Source organism: Mytilus trossulus, chromosome 1 (genome assembly GCF_036588685.1).
Source record: "Mytilus trossulus isolate FHL-02 chromosome 1, PNRI_Mtr1.1.1.hap1, whole genome shotgun sequence".
Taxonomy (NCBI): Eukaryota; Metazoa; Mollusca; class Bivalvia; order Mytilida; family Mytilidae; genus Mytilus; species Mytilus trossulus.
The window spans coordinates 53,491,716-53,519,385 of record NC_086373.1 but is presented as its reverse complement, the minus strand read 5'-3'; the positions used below and the strand labels follow the sequence as shown (position 1 = coordinate 53,519,385).

Here is a 27,670-nt window from a genome sequence, read left to right as displayed (position 1 = left end):
GGGCGCATTTTTGTAGGACCCTCAATTCTATGATTTTAGCATGACAACCGATCTTTCTGTTAGTTCAACATAGCGTATGGTTGATTTTACATTTTCTTCTTTTATTCTGTTCGGCAGCCATTTTCAAAATAAAAAAAAATGCTACGTCTATGTAAGGCGTCTAACACTTTTGTAAAGTTTTATGCAGTTTTGAGCATTTTGACATTTTTGCCTTGTGTCTATGGTAGCGGCAGTCATTTTAGAAAGTCGAATGCCACATATGTCACCTAACCTCACCTTTTCTCTTCATGCCGGTCGGCATTTATGGCCATTATACACTTTTCCATTTTACACGGTCTTTAGTGAGTTCATTTACGTTTTTTATTGAGCTAAGGCTTCCAATTGATATTTTTTCGTGTTTTTTTTTAATGTTGTGATGTTATAATACTATTGTTTTAGAAAATAAAGGAGAAGGTTTGGTTCCATAATCATTAAAACGTTTAATTCCGCTGCAAATGTTGGTGTGAGCCAAAATTTGTTCCTGTGAAAAAAGTTTCAGTGGAACTTATATCACAGGGAGTTTGTCCTGGGAGAACGTTTTTCATAAATAATTTTAAAATAATTTGTTCCATCTCTATAAAATAAGTTCCACACTTTACCTGGTGAAATAAGTACAGGGTTGGTGAAATTTGTTCCTTGCTTAGTGAAATATGTTCCAGGTTTTTGAGATGTGTTATTTAATTACCTGGTGAAATTAGTTCTGGGTTTGTGAACTCACCTGGTAAAATAAGTTCCTAGTCTGTGAAATATGATCCACTGGTTAAACAGGTTTTGATTTGACGGTCCCAAATCTCCGTTTTACTGTCTCCGCTACGCGTCGCCAGTAAAACTGCATTTGCGATCATCAATATAAAAAATGATGTGGTATGATTGCCAATGAGACAACTATCCACAAAAGACCAAAATGAAACAAACATTAACAACTATAGGTCACCGTACGGCCTTCAACAATGAGCATACTGCATAGTCAGCTATAAAAGGCCCCGATGAGACAATTCAATAAAACAATAAAACAATTCAAACGAGAAAACTAACGGCCTTATTTATGTAAAAAAATGAACGAACAACAAATATGTAACACATAAAAAAACGACAACCACTGAATTACAGGATCCTGACTTGGGACAGGCACATACATTAGTAAATCTACAATTGACGATGGAAACTCTTCAACTACAGTACTGTTATTCCTTAAATGTAAATCGTCCAATTGGGACTGTGGACCTTAGCAAATGTTTCATCATATACGTTAAAAATATCAAAATGACAGTCCCACTTTTGAGACAAAAAAGACAAAAATAAGAAAAATCTTTCAGAAAAAAAAAATATAGTTCAAGATGAACATATGAACTAATTTAAAAGGACAAAATGATTGATCAATTATTCCAAAAGACATGAAGAAAAACAAGACACACTCTTTTGATTTTTTTCCATGACAAGTTTACTAGTATGCCTAAATACAGGGTCATGCCAGTAAACGGGAATGAGGAATATCACATAAAACATAGATACAAATTTTGGTCCATTTCTATCGATTTATCCTGTAGAACTTAACAGTCATGCCTACAATTGCACATGTATCTCATGCCAGTACACTCAATACATCATTTAGCTTGCATTATAAGTTAAGTGTACCAAGAAAATGTTTCGCTGTGCAATATGTTGCAAAGGTAATTATTTCGTGTTTCGTTTTCTTATATAGATAAGATCGTTGGTTTTCCCGTTTGAATAGTTTTAAACACTCGTACTTGTGTGGCCCTTTATAGCTTGTTGTTCGGTTTGAGCCAAGGCTTCGTGTTGAAGGCCGTGCCTTGACCTATAATTAATGGTTTACTTTTATAAATAGTTATTTGGATGGAGAGTTGTCGCATTGCCACTCATACCACAGCTTCCTATATCTATTTAGCTGCTATTCTTTCTTTAGTCCAGCTATTCCATCTGAGTGATGTTCTTTCACTCTCTACAGTTCGTCTTCAGGGAGTTTTAAAAAAAATGCCACATCTGTATTTGCCAGTATACATTTCTGTAAAGTTTTATACATTTTTGAAGAATATTTATAATTTCGATATTTTTGAACAGTTTCCATGGCAACATTGTAGATCTGAGAATCTCAAAACCATTGTTTTAATTCATCTTTTTTTTTTTTAAACATGGACAACGACCTGTTCACGAGATGTTCCATTCAAAACAAACCCAGCTTTTAAAACAAATTGATTTTCGCAGCTGAACAACTTGAAGAGATCTTGCATGAAGAGATGACATTTGTCCCTGAATAAAAACTGGAACAAGACATTCCTTGTCTCCCCATCATTTGAGCAATGACGGTGACCTAACAGAGTCTGCACTTTATATAAGTATTCCATGTTTGCTTAAATGCTCTCAGTACATGGTGATGTAATGTTGCTTCGAAAGGTGGTGACTTGGCCATACCTTCTTCTTTTTCTGCTACAAGTCAAATTATCAATTAATTGAGACTAGAGAAATCTGCTGGTTTTTCTATGTATAAGGGCTAACAGCAAACTATTTAATACAAACCAAAGTATATTCTACGTTTCTCTCTAAGAAAAAACCAACTTATAATCAAAGTACTGAAGTACTGAACATCGGATGACCACAAGTTCTTGTGGATTGTCAAAAGTAAATGTCACAGAAAAAGATCACATCTCTATACCTGAAATTGAGTTTAATGTACAGAGATACTTTTTTTCTGATACAAGTTCGTGCGTGGAAGATGCATAAATGACAGGAAATTTAACCGCACCGTAATAACTACATGCATGGTATTGTAGTGATACACATTAGTATATTTGGTACTATAATTATACTTATATAATAATAGTCCAAGAGAATTATACACTGGTTTGTTGTTATATACTATAGTAACATAACAGTTACATAGTTACATGTATATATAGTATATATAATTTTCATCCATTTGTATATATATCATTCAATTATACTATTATAACAATTAGTTTGCGTGCAAGTGCAAGTGCACGGTGGCAACTATCCTGAAAAAAAAATCGATTTTTCAAAACGATTGGATATGATAAACCATTCATTTCCCCCCGAAAAAACAATAACAGAGTTACCGTTCATTACCGGGAGCCAGTTATATTATCTAAATTTCTTACTTTTATATACATTTCTTACGACAAAACATTTTCATATCATTAATTTGTGTTAAAAAAATTTTTTTATGGGAATATATCAATTGAAAAAATAAATTTAAAACAAGCGATAAGGAATGTTATTTTTCACTAGATAGGGTCCATGTGGACCCTTTGGCTAAAATGGCCGTATTTTCACATCACAATTCACTCTGTGTGCAGACAAACCTGTACTTCTAGAAAAGTTTTAAGACATAGCATGCCCTAGATAAATAAATTTCAAAAATAAAAACTTAACAGGATTTTGCAGTGCTCTTTTTTCATTTCTCCAGAAGGTACCAAAATAAACTAAGTTGAGAAAGAGATTTAAGATCTTCCCCACAGGTAATTATTGGATTGAACTGTTTTGTTTGAAATGGGCAATAGATGGACAATATATATGTACATTACATGACAATAATTGGTGACTTAACTGTGTACCGGAGTGGACCATATCAAGCAAAAAAAAGTACACTGCAAAATCCAGTTGAGTTATAAATTTTCTGAATTATACAATGCTTTTGAATTCTAGTTATCTAGGCATGCTTTGTATTCAAACTTTTCCAGATGCACAGGTTTGTCTGTACTAGTTCATAGTAAATTTTGAGGTGAAAATGCAGCCATTTTAGCCAAAAGGTCAACATGAACCATAGTGTCCGCATATCTATGATTTTTATAGATCGGTTGAAAACCCCCAAAAATCAGTCAAACTTCTCAGACTTGCTCCTGAGAACCTTATAAACTGTTCTTTCCTATACCGATCACTAACGATGTTGTACCATAAACCGATAAACGATGTGCAGCTTTGTTTGGAAGGGAAGGGGGCTGCTTCAATACTTAATTGATAGAGGGTTTCGCTAGAGCTCTGTTACCCCAACCTTTTTATATAATCTAAAACTTTATAAATGTAAACATTTTCATATATTGCGTACTGCAGTTAAAAATGAAACTGTTTCCCTTATTGTTTGGGTTTCATGTGGTGTCTAATGTAAGAATGGAATAACTTAGTGTCATGCAAAAGAGAAAAAAACTAGTTGATATATATATATACCGGAAAAAACTTGTAAAACTCACAGTGTCAAATAAAATCCCATTAATGTAAAAAAAATGTCGTTCAGTGTTAGATTATAATTTGTTAAATAAGGGACGACATCAAAAGATCGATGTAGGACAAAAAACCTTCATTCAAATAGTTTGGGGGTGGGGGTCAACATTGCTGCAAGTTTTGTTAATCTAAAATCGATTTTACATATATCCCTATTGGTCAATCAATTTTTCCAAAATTAAGTTAAGAGAGGGGGGTGTGGGGGTCAGTGAAAAAAACTATGTGAATTAAGTTTTTTATTCTTCATTGAACTTTTGATGTCATCCCTAAGACTGATCTACTATAACACATATAGTGTTATAGTAGTCTCATTATAAGACCATAATGAAATATAAATTCGATAAAAATATGAAAGAAGTTTAATAATCAACAAAAGGCATACTGAGAAAACACATATGGGGCGTATATACATGTATATAAACTGGTTGCGGGTGCAGGAATTTCTCGCTGCATTGAAGACCTGTTTGTGACCTTCTGCTGTTGTCTGTTCTATGGAGTTGTTGTCTCTTCAACACATTCCCCATTTCCATTCTCAATTTTATGGCAATAAGATAATATTTTGGAAAAATAGAGAATTTAATTTAAACTGTCAAATAATGTGTCATGCCTAGTATGCTAGTTTGTTTGTCGCAATGCGCTTCTTTCAGTCCGGAGAAGATTTCTCTTCCAAATTTGGTGTCCATGCAGCGTCTTATTATAATTAATATTTTAAAAACTTGTGGTATCTGGTTTGCCACTCCCCGAACGTTTCGTGAATGATTCAGGCCTCATCTTGTTGGAAATAGAGCCAAGAGTTTCCAAAAAATAGGACTTACCTAAAGCTAAAGTCATTTATGCTTTAGTGAAAACTGTTGTCGTGTAACTTCGATTGGCGTGAACGGCATCAACAATTTTATATAAAAAAGAAGATGTGGTATGATTGCCAATGAGACAACTCTCCACAAGAGACCAAAATGACACAGAAATTAACAATTATATGTAACCGTACGCTCTAAACGGCCCCGGAATGACAATGTAAAACAATTCAAACAAGGAAACTAACGGCCTTATTTATACAAAAAAATGAACGAAAAACAAATATGTAAAACATAAACAAACGACAGGCTCCTGACTTGGGACAGGCCGCACATTTATGCATAATGTGGCGGGGTTAAACATGTTAGCGGGATCCCAGCTATCCCGACCTCTTACCTGGGACAGTGGTATAACAATACATCATTAGAACGAACTATAAAATTCAGTTGAAAAAGGCTTAACTCATCAGATGGACAAAAATACACGAGAACGTGGCCGGGTATTTGTACATCCCAACAACAAAAAGACACTAGGAACAGATCTGAAAGTACTCGCAGTTCACTGACAGGAACAGATCTGAGAGTACTCGCAGTTAAGTGACAGCTAGTTCAAAGCCACTAACAAACAATAATCTGTTCATACTTTTAGTATCCGAAACAGAGTATCAAATTTACGGGTATAAAACATTTTTAAGAAAGAACCAGGACTATTTGTCCGGCCAGTACAATGCGCATGTCACTATTTGTGTGTGCGTGTAATATTATCTTCAGTAGGACCAGGGGGTAGCATATATGTTTGTAATCTTTATTGTAAGGGCCTTATCTTGTTACTGGTAATTGTAATAGTTTTTTCTTTCTTAATTTATATACTAGTACATAGTCCAATCTGGATTACGAATAATAAAAACAAATCATATATATTCCATATTTATTACTTCATCTATTTTATTTCCGTGATGTGGTCGAGGTGACACGGTGTGCTCTTTTTCCCAAATACCTCTTTTCTTTTTCTCCAAACCCCACCTTTAATGTCCCCTATATGTCATAACCCACTTTTTATAATTATATATCCAACATCCCCACTTTTTGCACATGTATCCTCAAACCCCTCCCCTTAATATATATCCCATTCCAAGGGCTACTTGCAATATTCATTTTTGGAATATAATTATATTTTATTAAGTTAGACATGCCATTGTTAAGGCCTTTCTCAACAACTAGTACTCTTGATTTGAAAATCATTTCCACCATTCATTCGGCTGATTCGAGTCGAATTATTTAGTAAAACTATAGTTCTACGAGCAATTACATTTTATTTCCCATTTTCCTTGTGATTTCAATTATTCTTGAGTCTCTCTCTTTTTTTTTTATAGATTATATCATTCTTTGAAGTTCATACTTTCGTATGCCGTTGTCAAATTCTGAAAACTGCAAAATTTATCACAAACGTTGATATCGCCGAATTCAGTCGTGATCTTAAAATTGAAAATCAGTGATCGAATTAAGCGCGCCCCTCCTTGTGCTACTGAAGATAATATCACAAATGTCAAACGCACTCCCAAACGCACATAATATGCCATGCGCATTCCAATGGCCGGACAAATAGCCCTGGCATTATTCGTCCGGCTAGCTGGATAAATAGCCACTCCGTTTAGGAAACAATTGCGCTTTTTGGCGCATCTGTTAGTATGATTGACATGAAACTTTACACGAATTGTGGGATTAATATAGTGTTGCGTTATACTTTCTCAAAATGCGCGGAATACGCAAAACAATTTTCTACAAGTGAAAATTCTTCTTATTGTGTACCAAAAAAGGGAAGGGGTATTTTTAGAGATATAGTTTTTAATATTACATCAAATATGAATTTTCTCTACATTAATATCTTCCTTCGTTTATACAACTAATTTTTTGTTTGTATGTTTTTTTTTTTATCGATAAACAATAAAGTGTTATAGATATGATATTAAATTTTCAACTATAACCACCTACATTTGTATGTTTATATACATTAGGTACCTTCGGAAAACCGAAAATTTCATGAAAGTTGTCTTATTACAACATGTACAAATTGTTTACGACCCTCTCTAATAGAAAATATAGACATCTTCAATAGAGTGAGCATAATTTTATCCATATTATTGCGGTACAATACTCCGAATGTATGCATCTTTCCAGACATCATCCAATCAGGTTTGACATAAAACTCTCATATTACTGCAGTGGTGTTCGCATAACACGTGATATTTGTAACATTCAAAGCTACGTTGTTTTGAACATACGACAGTTAATTATTGATATTTGCTTTTTTGTGAGACTTTTATCCGAATATTTCTGAAATGTGTGTGAAAGTTAGAAGAAAAGGTTTTTGTGAATATCCAAAATGTGAGTATTTATTAATTTATCAATCCATTGTTCATTACTCTTCATTGGTTGCATAGTACACTATAAAACTATTTCACGAAATTGGTGAACCAATGTATCCTGAGCTCATAGATCAAACTGTATCACATTTATGCATTTTATTCTCTTTTGAATTTATTTTTCACTTAGACAAATTAGAGATGTTGTTTGTATGTGCCAATAAATAGCAGCACATGACCTACAAATATATGTTTTCGGATAGTTAAACACGATTCCTGCTTTTTAAAAGTTAACTTTTGAGAGAATTATAAGAACGGGTAGAAAAACATTTATTCAACATTTTAACAAAAGAGGCAGATACCTTTGTAAAGCAAGAAAGGTTCGTTCTATTGATACATGTAGTTGTTCTTAGTAGTGAAAATATAATGCGTAGAAATCTTAAAAGCTAGACACAGGACGCTAACACCACTCCTTTGAATTCTATAAACCACCCTCCAAGGGTGATAAAGAGACGTCAAACCTTAGTGATTCATTCACCATTCTACCATCTAAAATGGACACGACAAGGACGCGACTAGTGACCGCCAAAGGTAGACACGAATAGTCACGTCATATGATATCCTATTCATACCCGTAGCCAGGGGGGTTCGGTTCGTTCGGACGAACCCCCCCTTGAAAACAAATAAGCACTGTTAAAGTCGATGTTCTGTTCGAATTGTGACTGTTAAAGTCGAGTTTGTGAGTCAAACGAACCCCCCTTTGGAAATTCCTGGCTACGGGCCTGCTATTGCTGGAACATCCAAGTTGGGTGGACACCTTTGAAAGTTGACGTAAAAAAAACAAGTCATCGGGAATTTAGATAGCAGCTTCGTGGATTTATGAACTCCCTGACGACATCCCAGTGGTGCGAGTTAACTTTTTTGGTACGAGTTAACTTGCTTCTGTTTAACATGTGTTCAGGCTCGTTCATTTCTAGTTCATTTCATGATCATTAAAATCGGAAAAAATGCCAGTTCGGATCGACCATCCTTCACGACGTTTGGCTCTGAAATTACGTACCAATTCATCATTTCCGTCTCCTACCCCGTTGATGCAAAGCCGAAGGGTCTAAGACCCATCACGCAAGTACTAGATTAGGTAATTCAATATGATGCTCATTAAAACATACGGATCTCCTGTAATTGGTGATCTTCTTCTTCTTCATTATAAATACTATATATAGAAGTATATGTATTTTCCATAATTGCCGTTTGTAACTCTTCAAAGGACAAGCCCTCATGCCCCCTCCCTTTCCCTTAGAATGACAAATAACTATCACAAAGGTCACCATGTAGTTTTCTTGCTATTTTTGGTAATTGGTATGGGGGTTAAAAATCATGTGGAGATTATTTTTCACGGACACTGTCAAATTCAGAAGTCATGAAACCATTACCGGTATGGTTGATTTGCAGCAACGACAAAAAGAGTCGTACGGGTTAAAAAAAAATGTATTTTTTAACAAACGTTGTCAAATGAAAAGGTTTTTAATGACTTTATTTAGCAAATCCATGCTATGCAACATGCATCTTTCAAGTCTGAATAGAAACCGGAAATGCGGATGTATCATTTTCATTGTAAACTACGAAATGAATTCGGAATTACGATACAATATTTCTTTACAGGAAATATTAAAAGTTTATAATTTTTAACTTTTAAAGTAATTCTATATTATCGTTACAATACAGCAGTACTCGAGCTATTTGAAATGAAATAATAATTACTGTTTTACGTTTTATTTTGTAAATTTTAAAAAGGGGGATGCTGATTGTGTAAGTCAAAACAAAAGCACGTGTTCGACTTGTTAAAATTTGTAACTGGATTATTAATTTATTTATTTAATCTAAATTATCATAAGCATTTGCAGAAACTTAGTTAAAAAATTCGACAAATGAATCGTCTATCTTCAGATAATATTCTCCTTTCTGGTTTGTTGATCTACCTGTACAAGCTCAGGTACAAATGATTAGCGATTTTAATCCGGATATCCCCTAGGCGTGAGAACTGTATTGGATTATACTATAAAAAAAAGCCTGAGTGTTATGCAATTACATGCATTTGATTAAAATTGCTACAAAAATGGCGTCAGGCTATAAAAACGACCACAGTTTCGAACGATGGCGGAAGACAATTGAACGATGGAGCAAGTCATTTGACCATGGCGGAAGACATTTGAACGATGGCGGGGCGCCATCGTTAAACAGGTCATGGAGATCCCTGGGATTGCAATGAGTCCATGGATGACCTTGTACAATGTAGAACATGATAAGTCTGGTTTTGAGACGGCGGTCACTGAGTGAGGGCCATTGTAGTTCATTTAACATGGATGTTACACTACTGGTGTTGTGGTAATTGTTACATACATATCGGGCCGCACACCTCTGTACCATTTCTAGCTTATTTTTATAATCTGCTGTGTGTGGATCCTATAGACTACAGGCATATTCAAGTTTTGGTCTCACTATTGATTGGTAAGCACGGGATTTGATACTGGAGTTAGAAATTTTTAAGTTTCGCCTAAGAAAGCCAAGAGATTTATTTGCATTTGATACGATGTTGTTGTAGTGAATGTTCCATTTTAAGTTAGACTGTAGGGTTACGCCAAGATATTTTGCAGATGTTACTAATTCTAAAGTATGGTTATGAAGGATGTTATCGTGTTTAAATGGTTGTTTTTGTTGTGTGATGGTTAAGATAGTGCATTTTCCAGGATGGAAGGCCATGAGCCAATCAGCCTCCCATTTCGCTGCTGCATTAAGATCTTTTTGTAAATTTGTGCAGTCTTGTTGACATGTAATTTCTCGGTATATAATACTGTCATCAGCGAAGAGTCGTAGTTTGCTGTGTTCCAGGTATTCTAGAAAATCATTAATGTATATTAAAAAGAGTATAGGCCCAAGGACAGTTCCTTGGACAGATCGCAATACTGGTATACCTTGTATAATGTATATATAATATTGGTGCCAGTATCGTAACTTTAAAAAAACCATCCCAGAGCATTGCCAGACATCATTATTATTTCATGTATTTGGTCTAACTCTATCTGTATTTAATCCATACTGAAAATTGTAGTTTTTGGTACATTGTAAGTACTATTTCTTGATACATTAAAATACATGTAGGTTTGACAGTGATAAACTAAATACTACAAATGAGTAATTACTTTGTAATTTGTAAGAATAGTACATGTATATATAATATTGATGAAAGGCAAGTTTTAATTCATGACATTTGTGGCAGGATTGCTTCCCTTAGAAAACGTAGTAGATAATTAGTCAGCCGTAAGCGGTTGAGCTAAGGAAGTAGCTCAGTCGGTTAGCGCGCTGCCTTGTACCACAGATGTCCCGGGTTCGAGTCCCGATGGAGACAAGCAATTTTGTAATGAAATTCGTGCTCTCCGGTTACACAATCAAAGATGATTTGACAAAGTTATTTTGTCTGTGACATGCTTCAAAAAGATAAGATCTTAATATTGCCTTCTATAGACTATAAAATATATCTTTCAAATTATGAACCAAAGTTTATATTTCCCAGGTATTCATATGTTTTGCACACATTTTTTTTTACCCACCTACACTGTATGATAGAAGAGGGACATTATGTTTTCTCGTCTGTGCGTCTGTTTATCCGTCTATTTGTTTGTCTATCCAGCTTCAGCCAAGTTCAGGTTAAAGTCACTGCTTCATACTTTGTTCATAAGATGTCTCATGTTAAGAAGTTTCTGTCAGTCACATGTCCAATGTCCTTGACCTCATTTTCAGGATAACTATATTAGGCATGTGTGTACCTTGCAAGGTCCATGTCCATCAGACAGTTTTCACTTGACCTCAACCTCATTTCATGGAGCAGTGAACAAGGTTAAGTTTTGGTGGTCAAGTCTCATATCTCAGATACTTCAAGCAATATTTATAGTGTATTTGGTGTATGGAAGCACTGTAAGATGTACATGTCCAAATGACAGGTGCCATCTGACCTTGACCTCATTTTCATGGTTCAGTGGAATAATAGTTTTTGTGTTTTGGTCTGTTTTTCCTTTATGAAATAGGTCTACTATATTTGGTGAATGGAATGATGGTAAGGTGTACATGTCTAACTAGCAGTTGTCATCTAATCTTGACCTCATTTTCATGATGAAAGCTAAGTTTTAAAAAAATTGTCTTTTTTATGATACTGAAAATTACTATCATATAAAAAAGAAGATGTGGTATTATTGCCAATGAGACAACTATCCTCAAAAGACCAAAATGACACAAACATTAACAACTATAGGTAACTGTATGGCCTTCAACAATGAGCAAAGCCCATACCACATAGTCAGCTATAAAAGGCCCAGATAAGACAATGTAAAACAATTCAAACAAGAAAACTAACGGCACTTCATACTATATATATATCCAATAGGTCAACTGTATTTGGTGTATGGAAATATTTAAAGATCTCTATGTCCATGATGTCAGTCGTGTAGGTTTTATTTGACCTCGACCCCATTTTCACGGTTCATTGCTCATTGTTAAGTTTTTATAAGACTCCAAAAAAATTTTTGGATTTGTATAATGGTATGATGTTGTGTGTCTGACTGTGTGGTCGCTGTCCGGAGACACATTGGTTTAATAACTTTAGTTTGAGTGAATAGATCTTCATGAAATTTTTTCAGAAGATTCAATACCACAAAAATATGTTGGAATTAGGGGCCAAAAAGAAGCATGTTTCTGGTTCCAAAACAATCAAGACAATAACTTGTGTTTTAAGTGTATGGATCTCTCTGAAATTGTACTACAAGGTTCAATCCTGCAATGGATTTTTACCATTTTTGAAGGGCTTCCTTTTTTTTAATTTTTTAAAATTTTGAACTTCGTTTTAAGAAGAAATCTTTAATTGTGCACATAGTTTTTTTTAGATCTTTGACCACATAAATTTTGTGACAAAAACCTATATTATGTCAAAAATTTTATCACAATCCAAATTCAGACAGAATCAAGCTTGAATATTGTGACCAAATTTGCCCCAACTGTACAAGGTTCAACCACTGGGGTCTTATAAAGCTGTGCCCTGCGGAGCACCTGGTTGTCTTTTGGTCTGTTAAACTATAAGTAGTAGGTCAACTATATTTGTTGTTACTTGTATGGAGGAATTGTTAGCTGTAAATGCCTGTCTGGCATGGTTCATTTGACCTTGACCTCATTTTCATGGTTCATTTGTCAATGTTTGATTTTCTTGGTTGATGTTAAGTTTATGTGACAGTTGTAATAAAACCTTTATATTTATGACCATCAACATAATATCAGTGATTAGTTAAGAAGGAGAGACATTTCAATGTGTACATGTGCACTCTTGTATCATTTCATGATGGTCATTTGAGACTTTGAATTACCTATTTTTACAAGAATTGTAAACTTGTACAACACCTGCCCTGGGTGTATTAGTTGCTATAAAAGTCTTCTGAACTTAAAGGTAACTGACAGTGACACTATGTAGAAAGGTAATTGCTGTAAATTGAAACAACAGCTGCTAACATGGCTAATGCAAATATATCAAGAAATTTTCCAGAATTTTTCTTTTGTAATTTACAAAGTTTCATCGTAAGATTAAGCTGGTTATGCTTCATTTGTCATGTTTATATTTCTTTCCTGTAGTCATATAGCATTTAATAGTACCCTTAAGAATACTTGTTTTGATCAAGGAAGGCTGCACTATCATATGTGATGTTTTTTATGTACACCTAAAGGCATTGTAAAGTATTTGGTAATTTATGGGTGTTATTCTTATATCATAAACACAGAACCCAAAAGGCTATAAGCTACCAATGTACCCTATTGTCGCCTACATGAATAATTACTTCACTGTTAACCTAAATTTACTAATCTGTATCAGCTAGAATATTTTCTTTAACCTTTGGTTTAATAGATAAAATACATGACATCTTTTGTTTTGTTGCCATCTAAGACTTCGTTCAGCAGGTTTTGAGCTAATTTGGCACAAACTTAAACCCTCTACAACCCTATTAATGGTCAAAAGGCAAAGATGGAAGAGTCAAAATATTTACACTGTGAACAGAACCCACCTCCTCTTTGTTGAAAACTTTTAAACTAGCAATTACTTATTTTAAACATCAGTTAATTTATACCAAATATATAAAAAAAATCTTATACAAAGTTTCCTTATCTTTTGAGCTTCCAGCTTACCAATCGAAAGATTTTGCAATGTTTTATGACCAGTAAATGAAAATAGCACTCTCCATACAAGTCACAATTGTATTTGAAGTAAGGTTACCACAGGAAGATCTTCAACACAGAGCCCTGGCTCACATCAACAGTAATTAAGCTATACCAGGGCCCCAAAATGGAAAGTGTAAAAACTAGCTCTTTATGTCTGCTTACTAACAATTAATATATATACAAAATATGTGCCTATACATGAATATACATTGTAGTATTAAGCCTATCAATTAAATTTGTAGATTATGATAACTTATTGATTATTCCAGGGAAAGAAGAAGTACAAGATTAAATAACACAGCAAATCAGAATACTGTAAGTTTGATCATTTCACAATTTATTTTCTAACTAAAATTGTGCCCACTTTTTGGCAATTCTTTAATTTTCTTATAATTAAAATTGGTTTTCAGCACACTTCCAGCTGACATTTAAGATTATCTGTGAATGAGTTTTTTGTATTCGTTTCTGGATAAAAGTAATGATTATCAAATGTTAAGTTCATTTTTTTCTGCCATTCTTGTCAGACTTTCTATTTGAAAGATATGCACATTGACAAAAAGTTGAACTTTCAAAATCTTTTAATGAATACTTGAAAGATCACTGACATTATGGAATTTCTGTTGATAAAATTGTGATCATGTAATCTTTTTAATGTAAAATTTGGTGCAAATGTCAAAAATAATTGTATTTATAGCATCTATGTCTAGTTTCAGTGGAAATACCACATCAGAAAATGAAGAAAGATTAATTGGTTTGACAAATATATATGCCTTTCTAAAGGTGGTTTAACTGTATTTAAAATGTATACTGACATCTGATAAGTTTCAGATACTTATGCATGTTATGATAAAATCGAGCAATGGAAAAATTTCTCACCCTTTTCACAGTGTATCCTAAACTCTGTCAGACCGACAAAATGTCATACAAAAATCATTCGAAATTGCTATGAGGATGGATATAAAAAAAATCTTAAAATGCACAAAAGAGCTGCAAGTATTATTATACTTGATAGTACATGTATAGCATTTTCTTGGTTTTCGCACAATGACTTTAGTTTAAGTAAATAGAAATCTATGAAATTTTGACACAAGGTGTATGACCACAAAAGGAAGGTTGGTAGTAATTTGGGGAATTTTTGTCCTAACAGTTTAGGAATAAGGGGCCCAAAGGGTCCAAAATTAGACTTGACTTTGTTTGATTTCATCAACATTTGAATAATTGGGGTTGTTTGATATGCCAATTCTAACTGTGTATGTAAAATCTAAATGTTTGGTCCTGTTTTCAAATTGGTCTACATTAAGGTCCAAAGGGTCCAAAATTAAACTTAGTTTGATTTTGACAAAAAATGAAGCCTTGGGGTTCTTTAATATGCTGAATCTAAAAATGTACTTAAATTTTTGATTATTGGCCCAGTTTTCAAGTTGGTCCAAATAGGGGTCCAAAATTAAACTTTGTTTGATTTCTTCAAAAATTGAATAAATGGGGTTCTTTTGATATGCCAAATCTAACTGAGTATGTAGATTCTGAATTTTTGGTCCTGTTATCAAATTGGTCTACATTAAAGTCCAAAGGGTCCAAAATTAAACTTAGTTTGATTTTAACAAAAATTGAATTCTTGGGGTTCTTTGATATGCTGAAATCAAACATGTACTTAGATTTTTGATTATGGGCCCAGTTTTCAAGTTGGTCCAAATCATGATCCAAAATTATTATATTAAGTATTGTGCAATAGCAAGAAATTTTCAATTGCACAGTATTGCCCAATAGCAAGAAATCTTCAATTGCACAGTATTGTGCAATAGCAAGTATTTTCAATTGCACAGTATTGCGCAATAGCAAGAAATATCTAATTGCACAATATTGTGCAATAACAAGAAACTTCAAATTGAGTTATCTTTCTTTGTCCAGAATAGTAGTTGAATCAACTTAAATCATTGTTTTATACAATATACAATGTATATTCACTTTTACTACCAAATGATAAATTCAAACAATCTTTACCATTCAGTGATAACAAGCACTTTCTTTTACATTTTAATATTTTATGATGTATTTAAATGAGTAATTATTGTTGCAAACTCCATTAGAAATTTGAATTGAGATTGGTTTTGGAATAAAGGAAAGGGGGATGTAAAAAAAAATGGGGGGTCAATTTTACTCATTTGAAATTTCATAAATAAAAAGAAAATTTCTTCAAACATTTTTTGAAAAGATTAATATTCAACAGCATAGTGAATTGCTCAAAGGTAAAACGAAAATTTTAAGTTCATTAGACCACATTCATTTTGTGTCAGAAACCTATGCTGTGTCAACTATTTAATCACAATCCAAATTTAGAGCTGAAACCTCTTTATTCTAGTGGACCAGTCTATTATGTTTTTTACATAAATGCATGTTAAAAATTATTTCTGTACAACATGTTTGCATTTTTTATCAGTTTTTGTTCTTGAATATTATTACTCACTTTAGTTTCCTGAAATTGACAATGAGCAACCTCAGTCTGATCTGTTTAGGAAATAATGGTTTAATTTCTTCTTTGTCCGTGGACACGATGTAATGCAATGTTTATGATAGCTGAGCAATAATATTTCATCTAAATAAAAATTTAAGAAATGTCATGAATTCAGAATAGCATATCAAACATTTTGTTAGAAAGGTGAAATATATATTTTTTGGAAGATTTTTTTTTCTTTTCTTTTTTGAACTGACCAACCTGAGTTTTTCATAGGAAAAATCCGTAAACCAAAAAGTTTAAAAACCCTGGCCTTATTGTGCATTTACATTTTGGACCCTGAATTGAAATTAGTCCATATGAAGCTTTGAAGAGTTAAAAATTAAACTTTGTTTGAATTCAACTAAATTTCAGGGCTGTAACTAGCCCCTTTTATTACTGAGGCAAAATATATTTGCCAAGCATGGTGAGGCGAAATTTTTTTGGTAAGGGGAAGCTCTGAGAAAAATAACTCAAAATCGTGTATTCTAAGCGTTTCCCTGACTCCTTCTTAAATAGAAATGCAAATCATTTTTAGTAATTTTTTCGACAATATTATGGTCTCAAAGCAAATAAAATAGATTCATTGTTATTCAAGACTTTAAAGTTTTACAGAAATTAAAAAAACATTAAAAGACTGATATGTAGGATAAAGCAAAAATCGTAATTTTCATAATCATTAATACTTTAATTTTATAGAATATTTGTTTTTATTTGAAGGTTGAGGAACAGCTTTGTAGAAATTTCTATTTCTAAACTATCTGATGAATAAAAAGCTTTTAATTCTCTATCTTTTTATAGGAAACATTTCCTGAAAATCAGGCTGAACAATATATCAGGTTGAAGAAAGACAAAGACGGTTTTGTTGTAAGATATATAGATGATACAATTGGTAAGGATATATATTTTCATTGGTTGTAGTTATTAGCTCACCTTTCGTGAAAGGACTTGTGAGCTTTTTCAATCACTTGGTGTCCGTTGCCCTTGTCCATCATCCGTCCAGTGTTAACAATTTTAAAGACTTTCTCCTTTAAAAACTACTGAACCAATTTTAACCAAACTTTAGTTAAATGATTCTTAGGATATCTAGTTTAACTGTTTTGTCAAAAAGCATGGCAGTTATGGCTAAAAATAGAAGATAGGGGTAAAACTGATTTTTTTTGGGTATTGCCTTTGAATTGATAATTTTAGAAAGTTTTGCAGTTTTTAGTTATAATCTTGAATATTATTATAGATAAAGATGAACTGTAAACACCAAACATGTTCAGCAAAGTTAAGATCTACAAATAAGTCAGTATGAAACAAAATTGTTGATTAACATCTTAAGGAGTTATTGTACTTTTAAAGAAGATTATTTTTATGTTGCCTTGATGGAGTCTAAAAGTGAGACATAGGTATGCTGTTTCCAGCGTCAGCGGCGACGTAATGGTGTCAACAATGTATAAGTTTGTGATTTTAGTTTAGTTTATGAAGAACGGCAAGGGTTTGGTCAACCAAATTTGGTATGCAGTTGTATAAGCATTGGCACATCTCATTTCCATGGAGATTATTTGACCCTGCCCCCTCAGTTATGGTTTATTGACTTCAAAACTTTTGCTTATTTTACATGTACAAATGTATTAGTTAGTGATAAGGTCAGTTTATGGGGAACCACAAATGGTAGGTCAATGATATTTGGTATGCAGTTGTATACGCTTTGGCACATCTCATTTCCATGGAGAATATATGGCCTTGCCCCTTAGTCCAAGAATTTTGGAACTTATCTTAGTTTACATGTATTAGTTTGTGATTAGATCAGTTTAAGATACACTGCTGATGGATTTTTTTGCACCAAAGGGAGATAATTTAGAGCTTTTATCATGTTATAACATTTTAAAAGTCATCTAGGTCCAATTGATTCTTTTGGTTAATATTTGTTCCATATCATAAAGTTATTACTGATGGTGTAATAGATAAAATTTGTAATGAAAAAGAAATGTTTAGCTTTTTGCTGCAATTTTTGCACCCGCAAACCTCCTTAAGACAATTTTTCTTAATTTGAAAAAAAATGATGGAGTATAAGAAGGAAAATTAAATGTGAGCAATTCAGGCTCTTGAGAGCCTCTTGATTTCTTTTTACTGTAAGGTTGGTAACGGTTGAGATTTTATATATATTTTGTTAAACACTTGTTACCACTTAGTCATATTACCACCTTTACCTTATTTATCCTGTGTCAGAAACTATGCTGTGTAACTATATTCAGAGATATATCAAGCTTGGACAATTATTAGAGTCTGTACATTTTCTTTTTGTTCATCTATACCTCTAATGCTTAATCATTAAGGAACCTTTTGGATTTCCCTTTCTTAACACCTTTTCAATTCTATGGTTTTTAAACAGGAAAAGGGGTGTTTGCTGAAAGATCTTTTAGCAAAGGTGAATTTCTTTTGGAATATGATGGGGATCTTGTTTCGAACAAAGAGGGAACTAGGAGATTGGAGGAACACAGCAATACCTTTGGCTGCTATGTGTTTTTTTTCAAGTATGGAGGCAAAAGTTTAAGGTAGGTGTTTAGCCTTTTTTACTTTTAGCTTTCCTGAAAGGAAATGTGAGCTTTTGCCATCACTTGGCGTCCATGGAATATACCTGTCGTCTGTCGAGTGTCAAACATCTCCTCTGCTACATGTGAGTCTACCATGATGAGTTACAGATAAAGTTTATGTTTTGTTCTGCTCTGATGAATTTTGCCAAATATGTAGGCTTTGTTTTGCTTTTAAGATTTTAACAGAAACTACGGGATTTAGACTGAAGTATATTTTGAAAAAATAGTTGTACATACTTTTCCTGTAGGCCAACATAATTTAATTTGTATAAAGAATATTTCATTACATATTAAAGAAATAGTGTTTATCTGTTAGGTTTATTATTTAGCTAACAATTTGTTTCAATATGCAGTGATCATGGCAATCAGAAAACATAAAAAAACAGTATTTGAATAATGATACTCAGACACTTTATGCATGAAACTAGGGGTAAAAATGAGATTGAAATATTCACAATTTTACCGCAACCATTGTTAATCATGCATATATTTAGGAGCAGTGAAGACACCTTTATTTGAATTTGTTTTTGATTAGTCAGCAGGTCAAATGGTGGTCACACTTACTGGATGAAATACAATGTTTCTTTTGAAAATTTGTTTCAGATGCATAAGTTCTTTAAGCCTTTGTTACACAGCAAAATTGTTCTTGAATATTATGACATAAAGAAAACATCCCACTTACTATCATTCTTTTTCTATATAGTTCTTTTATGATATCACTGAATAAACTATGAATTACTTTGGGAAAGTTTAAGTAAACTACATGTAGTATGCTTTGTTCTGAATTCTTGCAATTGTTTTACTAGTCATTTAAGTTCATTCTCTTCATTAAAATGTTAAGCAGTCATAATTTTTTGCTTATCTTATTAGAAATGATTTTAGATACAAAAGTAGAATAGTTTAATTTTCAGTTCTAACAGTCTTCATCATGTTCATGGCTAATAAGAAAATTACATAGGCATGGATAGGTGAAGACTTTTAGGTAGGGAAGAGGACTGTTGATTTTTGGATTTTGGTGTCAGTAGTTATATATAGGTCAAAGGTCAATGTCACCCATACTGACATACAAGTAGTCATCTGAAAATTTTGAATTTTACCTTGAAACAAACATTGTCATTTTTGTATCTCAATCATTATTTTAGCATAGATGCTACTTTTTCTAAACAAATGGGAAGGTTTGTTAATGATGGAGTTGGAGCAGATGAGAATGCTTTAATGAAAAGAATTGTTGTGGATGGGAGCCCACATTTAGTTTTATTTGCCAGAAGGGATATATATATAGGAGATGAAATCAGATATGACTATGGTGATGTTAGTCGAAACCTCCCATGGAGAAAGAGACCACTAACAGATGAAAAAAAAAATACGGTAATTTCAATTTGAATTGAAAAAAACGGTCCCATATAAATATGTTTCTGTTACCGCCAAACAAAGATGAAGACTTACAGTCCTTTTATAATCATTTGTCATTCTTTTTTACATCATAAGTGGTGTAGATATTATATACAAATTGGTACTTAGGTTTCAGTTATAACAGACACACAGTTTTTGTCTACCCTGCAACTGTAGTTGCAAAAGCAAGACATAGCCATCCTACATTCCATTGTTGTCCACAAATATTCACTCTGTGGTGAAAGTTTTTTAAATTAAAATAACTTTTTTCAACTATCCCAGATTTCTACAAATCTTGCAGTAGGTGAGACACAGGGTTCACGGAACCCTTGTGGAACCCTTGTGATTTTTTTTATGAATTTATCTTTCTTTAAGTGTTAACTCTTAGATCGATTGTGATTTTTCTGAGAGTGAAAGTGTTATACTTAGATATAAAAATAAATTTACATACGGTTGCGTTGGTATATATATTCTTCCAAATGACGGCCTTTTGGGGTTTCATCCATATTCTCAAATAATTTGGCAGAACTTGAAGATAAAAAACAAAGAAATATATTCCATGTTTTCATGTCATTTTTCTGAAAAGATAAATCCTGTTTCCCTTGTCTTCAATCAAAATATTATTTTCACATTTCTTTGGTTAATGACTTGTGACATGTGGGTATTATGTTTTCTGGTCTGTACGTCCGTTCCTCTGTCTGTCTGTTTGTCCGCTTCAGGTTAAAGTTTTTGGTTGAGGTAGTTTTTTATGTAGTTTAAGTCCAATCAACTTGAAACTTAGTGCACATGCTCCCTATGATATGATCTTGCTAATGTTAATGCCAAATAAGAAATTTTCCCCTATTTTCACAGTCTGCTGAATATAGAAAATGATAGTGTGGATGGGACATCCTTGTACTGGGGACACATTCTTGTTTGTTATTGAAATTGTTAAACCTATCATTTTAAGATAAAATTGCAATGTTAAGGCACTAGTTCCCGATCTATCTTGATTGTTCAAATTTAAACGCAAGCTGTTTTTTTTAAAGATCAATTTAATTCAGAGCAAGTGATAACAGGCTCTAACATTTCTCCAATATGAATGTGTGTTAAGCAATCATCCATTTATTTATCTGCATTTGCTGTGTGGCAGAGTGATTTCATGTGTATTACAAAGTTACTTAAGTAAGACATAGTTCAATTCTTTACTTATACTCTCAGTTCTGCACTGTTAACAGGATTCTGAAAATGTGTGTTTACATTTTATTATTTCCCTATAATATGTGTCATTCTCATGCAAGCTGGGCTTTTTCAAAGTATGCAGGTATTCACTTGTATGAATTGTGTTATATCCCAACAAATGATACTTTGTTGATATTTACTTTATTTATGTGTAAACTTTGTAAACTTTGTAAAATTAAATGTATATCTTACAGACATTGAAAGAATGTTGTGTTTCAATAAGAAGACTGGAGATTAAAGATGATAGTCATAAAGTGGCATGTATGTTATATGAATTTGTATAGAAGTTCTGAGCTAAAGAATGTACTTGGGTGAAATTTAAAAAGTCTAGAATTTAGAATTGATAATATAAAGCAGAAGAGCATTAAACAAGGAACAAGACAATAGCAATCAAAACCAAGGAGTAAACAAAGACTCACAAAACCAAAGGACATTAAATAATAATTAAGAAAAAACATGATCTCCACTAAAAACCGAGAGTGAAATCAGGTGCTCTGGAAGGGTAGGCATTTCCTGTACCGTACATGGCACCTGTCATGTTATTTCTTTGTTCAGTTCGGTTATGATTGAAGGTTATTATGAAACATTACAATATAACAATATCAATATTTTTTTCCGCAGTACTGGCTACAAGGGTACTGGTGATAAATATTACAAAATGTAAAATTCTAACATACAAGTTTCACTGATGAGAAATCTAAAAGTTAATGAGTTACACATAACACATATTTTGCACATATTATTTATTTTGTTCTTAAAAAGATTGAGTTTGGTTAGGTTAAATTGATATGTTGAGTAAAACAGCATGCATATATTGTTAATTCTTTCATAATCTCAATTATTCATAGGCAATAGAGAGGCATATTCTGACAGTGATAGTGATATTGAGAACTTGACAAGGAAACATAGAGGTATGTCTTTTATTATCATATACTTAGACTAAATAACATACGATTTTTACTGTATGATAATATCATTGAATTACCGTAAATTCCATATTTTTCGAATTGGTCCTTAGCGGGCTGATATGAAAAGTTCCGGAAAATACACTTCAATGCTACGTTTTTTTGTGAAAACTATTACAAAGTAGTGTACAAAACAATCATTTGGATACTGGAAAGTATATTTTGTGAAATAATAAAAACAAAAATAAAAAAACCCAACAAATTATTAAATAAATGCATTGTTTAAAAGTTTCAAACATAATTTAGAAAGTTACTTTAAAAAGTTGCCAAACAGTCTTCATTATGTGTATTGTTAATTTTTGTTTGTTTTTGTCGATTCGTCCATATTAAAATGTTTTTCTTCTCTATTGAGGCAAATGATAGAAAAATTTCATATCGAATTTACTAAATTTGGGGTCTGATGTCCGTGAACTTTTCAATCTTTAAACTTCTATTACAGAACCATGTAAAAGGATCAATATACGAATCAGTTATTTTTTCTCCATGGTTGAAGCATATGATAAAAAGATCATAACATGTCATTTTGCCAATCGCATGTATTATCAGCCATCGGTCAATATCAGCCCTCGAGCCATGCAACTCTTGGGCTGATATTGAACCTAGGGCTGATAATACATGCGATATGAAAAATGCCATGTGATAATCTGATAATACCACATTCCTTTTGAAATTGTATTCAATATCAATTCGCTATAGGTCCAGGTTGAATCCACCATTTTTTTACATTTGAAAATGTCTGTACAAAGTCAGGAATATGACAGTTCTTGTCCATTCGTTTTTGATGTGTTTTTTTTTTGTGATTTTACTTTTTGGTATTGGACCTAGTTAGAAGCATAGTAATTGTATGCCCCAGTGAAAGTTATTTAGTAATAACCTTTTGCATTTGTACACATAACACTGAATGTTTAAGGAATAATTAATCCAAGAATTAAAATTAAGAAAAACATTCAATATGTGACCAACCAACACATAAATGCATGAATGTGCCTACCACATGAGTTAATCATCAGAGTTTTTCAGTCAAGCTTTTATTTTTATGCCCCACCTAGGATAGTAGAGGGGCATTATGTTTTCTGGTCTGTGTGCCTGTTTGTTCATTCGTTCAGTCTGTCTGTTTACATGTCTTTATAGCTTGTTGTTCTGTGTGAGCCAATGCTCGATTTTGAAGGCTGTTCCTTGACCTATAATAGTTTACTTTTATAAATTGTTATTTGGATGGAGAGTTGTCTCATTGGCACTCATACTACATCTTCCTACATCTTGCTAATGACTTGAGTTACTTTCATATGAAAGAGTATATTATATATTGTTAATATCAAGTTTTTAGCTTACCTGGTTAAAATCTCCAGGTGGCAATTGAGATAAATAGAGGTGGATTTAGAGGGGGCCGCTCCTCCTTTTCTAGGAAAATTTTGGTTGACTATATTGAAAATCACTGAAGCATGACTGTAGACTGTAGCACTTATGAAAACTTCTGGATCTGCCACTAATGAATTTTTCAGATAACTTGAAAATACTTACATAAAGGAAAAAAAAAAAAAAAAAGAAAATACTTACATGTAGATAGCAAATGGAATATTATCTTCCATAGTACTATAAAAATCAAGTAACTCATGCAACTAGTTGATTTCATTTAAGAATATAAATATTCAAAATATAAAACCTTAACCTTAAAAGCTTTAAATTTTCTTTCATGTGAAAAGCGTATCATAAGATTGGAATAAAGCTTTGACATTGGGATGTCTCCTATTTTCAAACTGCCAGACCCCATATTTATTTTTGATTAGTTTTAATTGAGATAAACCCTTAGCAAAACATTGCATACACTCTTGTTTTTTAGTTTTGAAACTACCATCTGATGATGAAGATGAGGAGAAACAAGAATTAGACCTAAGTAATGAGAATAAACAAGGTAACTTTGAATAATTAAGTGTATCCATACATCTTTCCTACATGGATCAATTAATTCACGAAATCTAGAGAACATTTCATAGAATATTTACAGAATTCGTTCGAAGCAATAGCATCATTTGCTGAGCTTGTTTAAGATGTTTTACTATATCATATATATGCATGTTCTTCCTGTTAATTGAGTGTAAAGTTTGAATTTTTGTGTTCTTTTTTTGTATCATTTTCAATCATCTACATCCTAAAAATCATTATCACACTGCAGGTAAATTATCATGTTGTGATTGGTTAAACACTGTCACATGGTTACCCCCTATGGATTTGTAGGGGGTTAGCTACGTTGTAACTTCTGTCAATGGTGACTTCATCTATTGATGTTGTTGGGTTTCATTGTTTATTTTTCTTTGGAACCCAGCAGGAAAAGTCCTGTTTGCAATATTTTCTTCATACAGTTTACTACTGACCTGTACAAAACCATAGAGGGATATTAAATCCGCCTGCCTCATCACCTATGTATTTTACTAACCCTCTTTGGATCTGTAGGGAGTCAGTAACAAACCATATAACTTATAATATTGGGACTGATAAGTGTGCTATCCTTGTTCAAGGCCACATTTATATTTGAATCTGGAGCCATGATTTATCATATGTCATTATATTTCTCCTGTTTAATTTTAGTATTGAATCAACCACCAGAAGATGAGGAAGTTGGTAGTAATATTGGGGTTAGAGAAGGTAATGTGAACTTTGTAAAAATCATGCTCAAATTTTATTTTGGGAACAATGAATTTTGTATTGCTATGCAATACTCTCAGTGTGCTGGATACTATCCATGCCATTCTGTTTCCACCCTTATTATCTTAAACATTATCATAGATGTAGATAAACTGTAAAACGCAAAAATGTTCAGCAAAGTATGATTTACAATTCAGTCAATATAACTTAAATTGTTAATTTGCCTTAAAGAGTTATTAGCGTTTAAAGACAATTTTAAACAATTTGTTCATCATGTTTGTTAACTTTAGATAATCTTCTCCTCTGAAACTACTGAACATTTTGCAGCCAAACTTATTTTAAATGATCCTTAGGATGTTTCCTGTTTTATTTTAGTTTTGATACAACCATTAGAAGATGAGGAAGAGGGCAGTAATATTGAGGTTGAAGAAGGTAATGTGAACTGTTGTTCAGGTATATTTCAGATTGCTAATGGTTTCGGACATTAATTGTCTAAATCAAGCCAGAGCTTTGTCTTTAGTATAAATTTGCTTGGCTGTATTTACTTTTTTTATGACCCTGTCACAAAGTGGTTTGGGCCATATAGTTTACCCTTGTCTGTCTTTCTGTCATTCAAACAGCAAACCATTATACTGGCTTTTAAGCTCAGGGGGGCCATAATTTGACGTCTGTCGTCTTTGTCGTCTGTCATCGTAAACTATTTAAAAAATCTTCTTCTCTGGAACTACTGGGCCAAATACCTTCAAACCTTAACTAAATATTCTTAGGGTATCTTGTTTGTAAATTGTATCCAAAGTTTTGATCCATCGACAAACATGGTTGTCATGGCTAAAAATAGAACATAAGTGTAAAATGCAGTTTTTGGCTTATATCTAAAAAAAATCGATTTCACAGGCTGATATATTTTTATGCCCCACCAACGATAGTAGAGGGGCATTATGTTTTCTGGTCTGTGCCTCCGTTCGTCTGTTCGTCCATTCGTTCATTCGTCCTGCTTCAGGTTAAAGTTTTTGGTCGAGGTAGTTTTTGATGAAGTTGAGGTCCAATCAATTTGAAACTTAATACACATGTTCCCTATGATATGATCTTTCTAATTTTAATGTCAAATTAAAGTATTGACCCCAATTTCATGGTCCACTGAACAAAGAAAAAGATAGTGTGAAGCTCAGGTTAAAGTTTTTGGTCAAGGTAGTTTTTGATGAAGTTGAAGTCCAATCAACTTGAAACTTAGTACACATGTTCCTTATGATATGATCTTTCTAATTTTAATGCCAAATTAAAGTATTGACCCCAATTTCACGGTCCAGTGAACATGTAAAATGATAGTGCGAGTGGGGCATCCGTGTACTATGGACACATTCTTGTTTTGGGTTTATTTGAACGAAAGATAAAGTTGGGTATTAAGAGTTGCAGCTCATATATATGGATAACAATAAAAAAAAATATACTGGAAGACATGTACTCAAATTCATATGAAAATCAAACTTCAGATAAATTTAACTGCTAGTATACTGTTGACAATATATGCCAAAATTTCAGAACCTCACTTAAAAAACAATGATTGGTACATGAAGAGTTGTAAAGCCAGACTGTACAAAACATCACTTTAATGATCAATTGACATGGTAAAGGACATATGCATGATGTTAGGTACTCACACTTCAAAGGCACATGTTATTTTACAGAGTCATTTTACTATGTTTGATTGTTCTTCATGAATTGAGATTATTCTAAGTGGCATTCCTTATTTTGTTTTCCAAAATTTTGTAAAACAATTATAGAAGCATTATTTATTTTTTCTTTTGTTATTTATTGCAGAAAAATCTGAAGGGGAAACTGAAAAGCTATTTGTATGTGCCCTATGTGATCAAAAACTAAGAAGTAGAGAATCATTTCTGAGCCATATGGGTGTGCATTTCACTGGTAAGAATTTGGTGTATTTAGATTTTTTTATGCCCCACCTACAATAGTAGAGGGGTCATTATGTTTTCTGGTCTGTGCCTCCATTCGTTCGTCCATCTGTGCCTCCATTCGTTCGTCCGTCTGTGCGTCTGTCCATCTGTCCCGCTTCAGGTTAAAGTTTTTGGTCAAGGTAGTTTTTGATGAAGTTGAAGTCCAATCAACTCGAAACTTAGTATACATGTGCCTTATGATATGATCTTTCTTATTTAAATGCCAAATTAGAGTATTAACCCCAATTTTACGGTTCACTGAACATAGAAAATGATAGTGCAAATTTCAGGTTAAAGTTTTTGGTCAAGGTAGTTTTTGATAAAGTAGAAGTCCAATCAACTTGAAACTTAGTGTACATGTTCCTTTGATAACATCAGTCAAATTTTAATGCCAAATTAGAGAATTTTTCCAATTTCATGGTCCACTAAACATAGAAAATGATAGTGCAAGTGGGGCATACGTGTACTGTGGACACATTCTTGTTTAATGTGAAATGAATTAAGAATTTAACGCTAGGTTTACTTTAAGTTGCAACTTACACTGTCATTGATTTAATGTGAGAGTGGGACATTTATGATTTGAAAAATAAGAATAACTGTATTTTGCAAATTGGAACAAAAATGTATTTGATATTTGAGGTATGTGTGAAAGTGTAATATTTTATTAGAAAAATCAACATATGTTGACACTGGTGACAAAATGGAGGTCAAGATCAGTATTG

The 27,670-nt window shown here is 32.8% G+C and overlaps 1 protein-coding gene across 8 annotated transcripts in view; it reads left to right on the top strand.

Annotated features, from left to right (window-relative positions):
• The first annotated feature begins 8,533 nt into the window (after nt 1–8,533).
• The window catches only part of LOC134727280 (uncharacterized), a 40,602-nt gene continuing 21,465 nt past the window's right edge, over nt 8,534–27,670 (top strand). For 6 of the 8 annotated variants that reach the window (XM_063591668.1, XM_063591692.1, XM_063591671.1 and 3 more), the window contains exons 1-11: nt 8,534–8,588; nt 13,972–14,017; nt 16,995–17,085; nt 18,574–18,736; nt 19,918–20,143; nt 21,583–21,649; nt 22,237–22,299; nt 24,194–24,265; nt 24,940–24,996; nt 25,372–25,428; nt 26,815–26,919. In XM_063591668.1, coding sequence (XP_063447738.1) covers nt 19,943–20,143; nt 21,583–21,649; nt 22,237–22,299; nt 24,194–24,265; nt 24,940–24,996; nt 25,372–25,428; nt 26,815–26,919 — 622 coding nt within the window. In that variant the 5' untranslated portion in view covers nt 8,534–8,588; nt 13,972–14,017; nt 16,995–17,085; nt 18,574–18,736; nt 19,918–19,942. Of the gene's footprint in view, nt 8,589–13,971; nt 14,018–16,994; nt 17,086–18,573; nt 18,737–19,917; nt 20,144–21,582; nt 21,700–22,236; nt 22,300–24,193; nt 24,266–24,939; nt 24,997–25,371; nt 25,429–26,814; nt 26,920–27,670 lie in introns of those variants that run through there. The other 2 variants (XM_063591698.1, XM_063591705.1) reach the window with 2 other exon arrangements.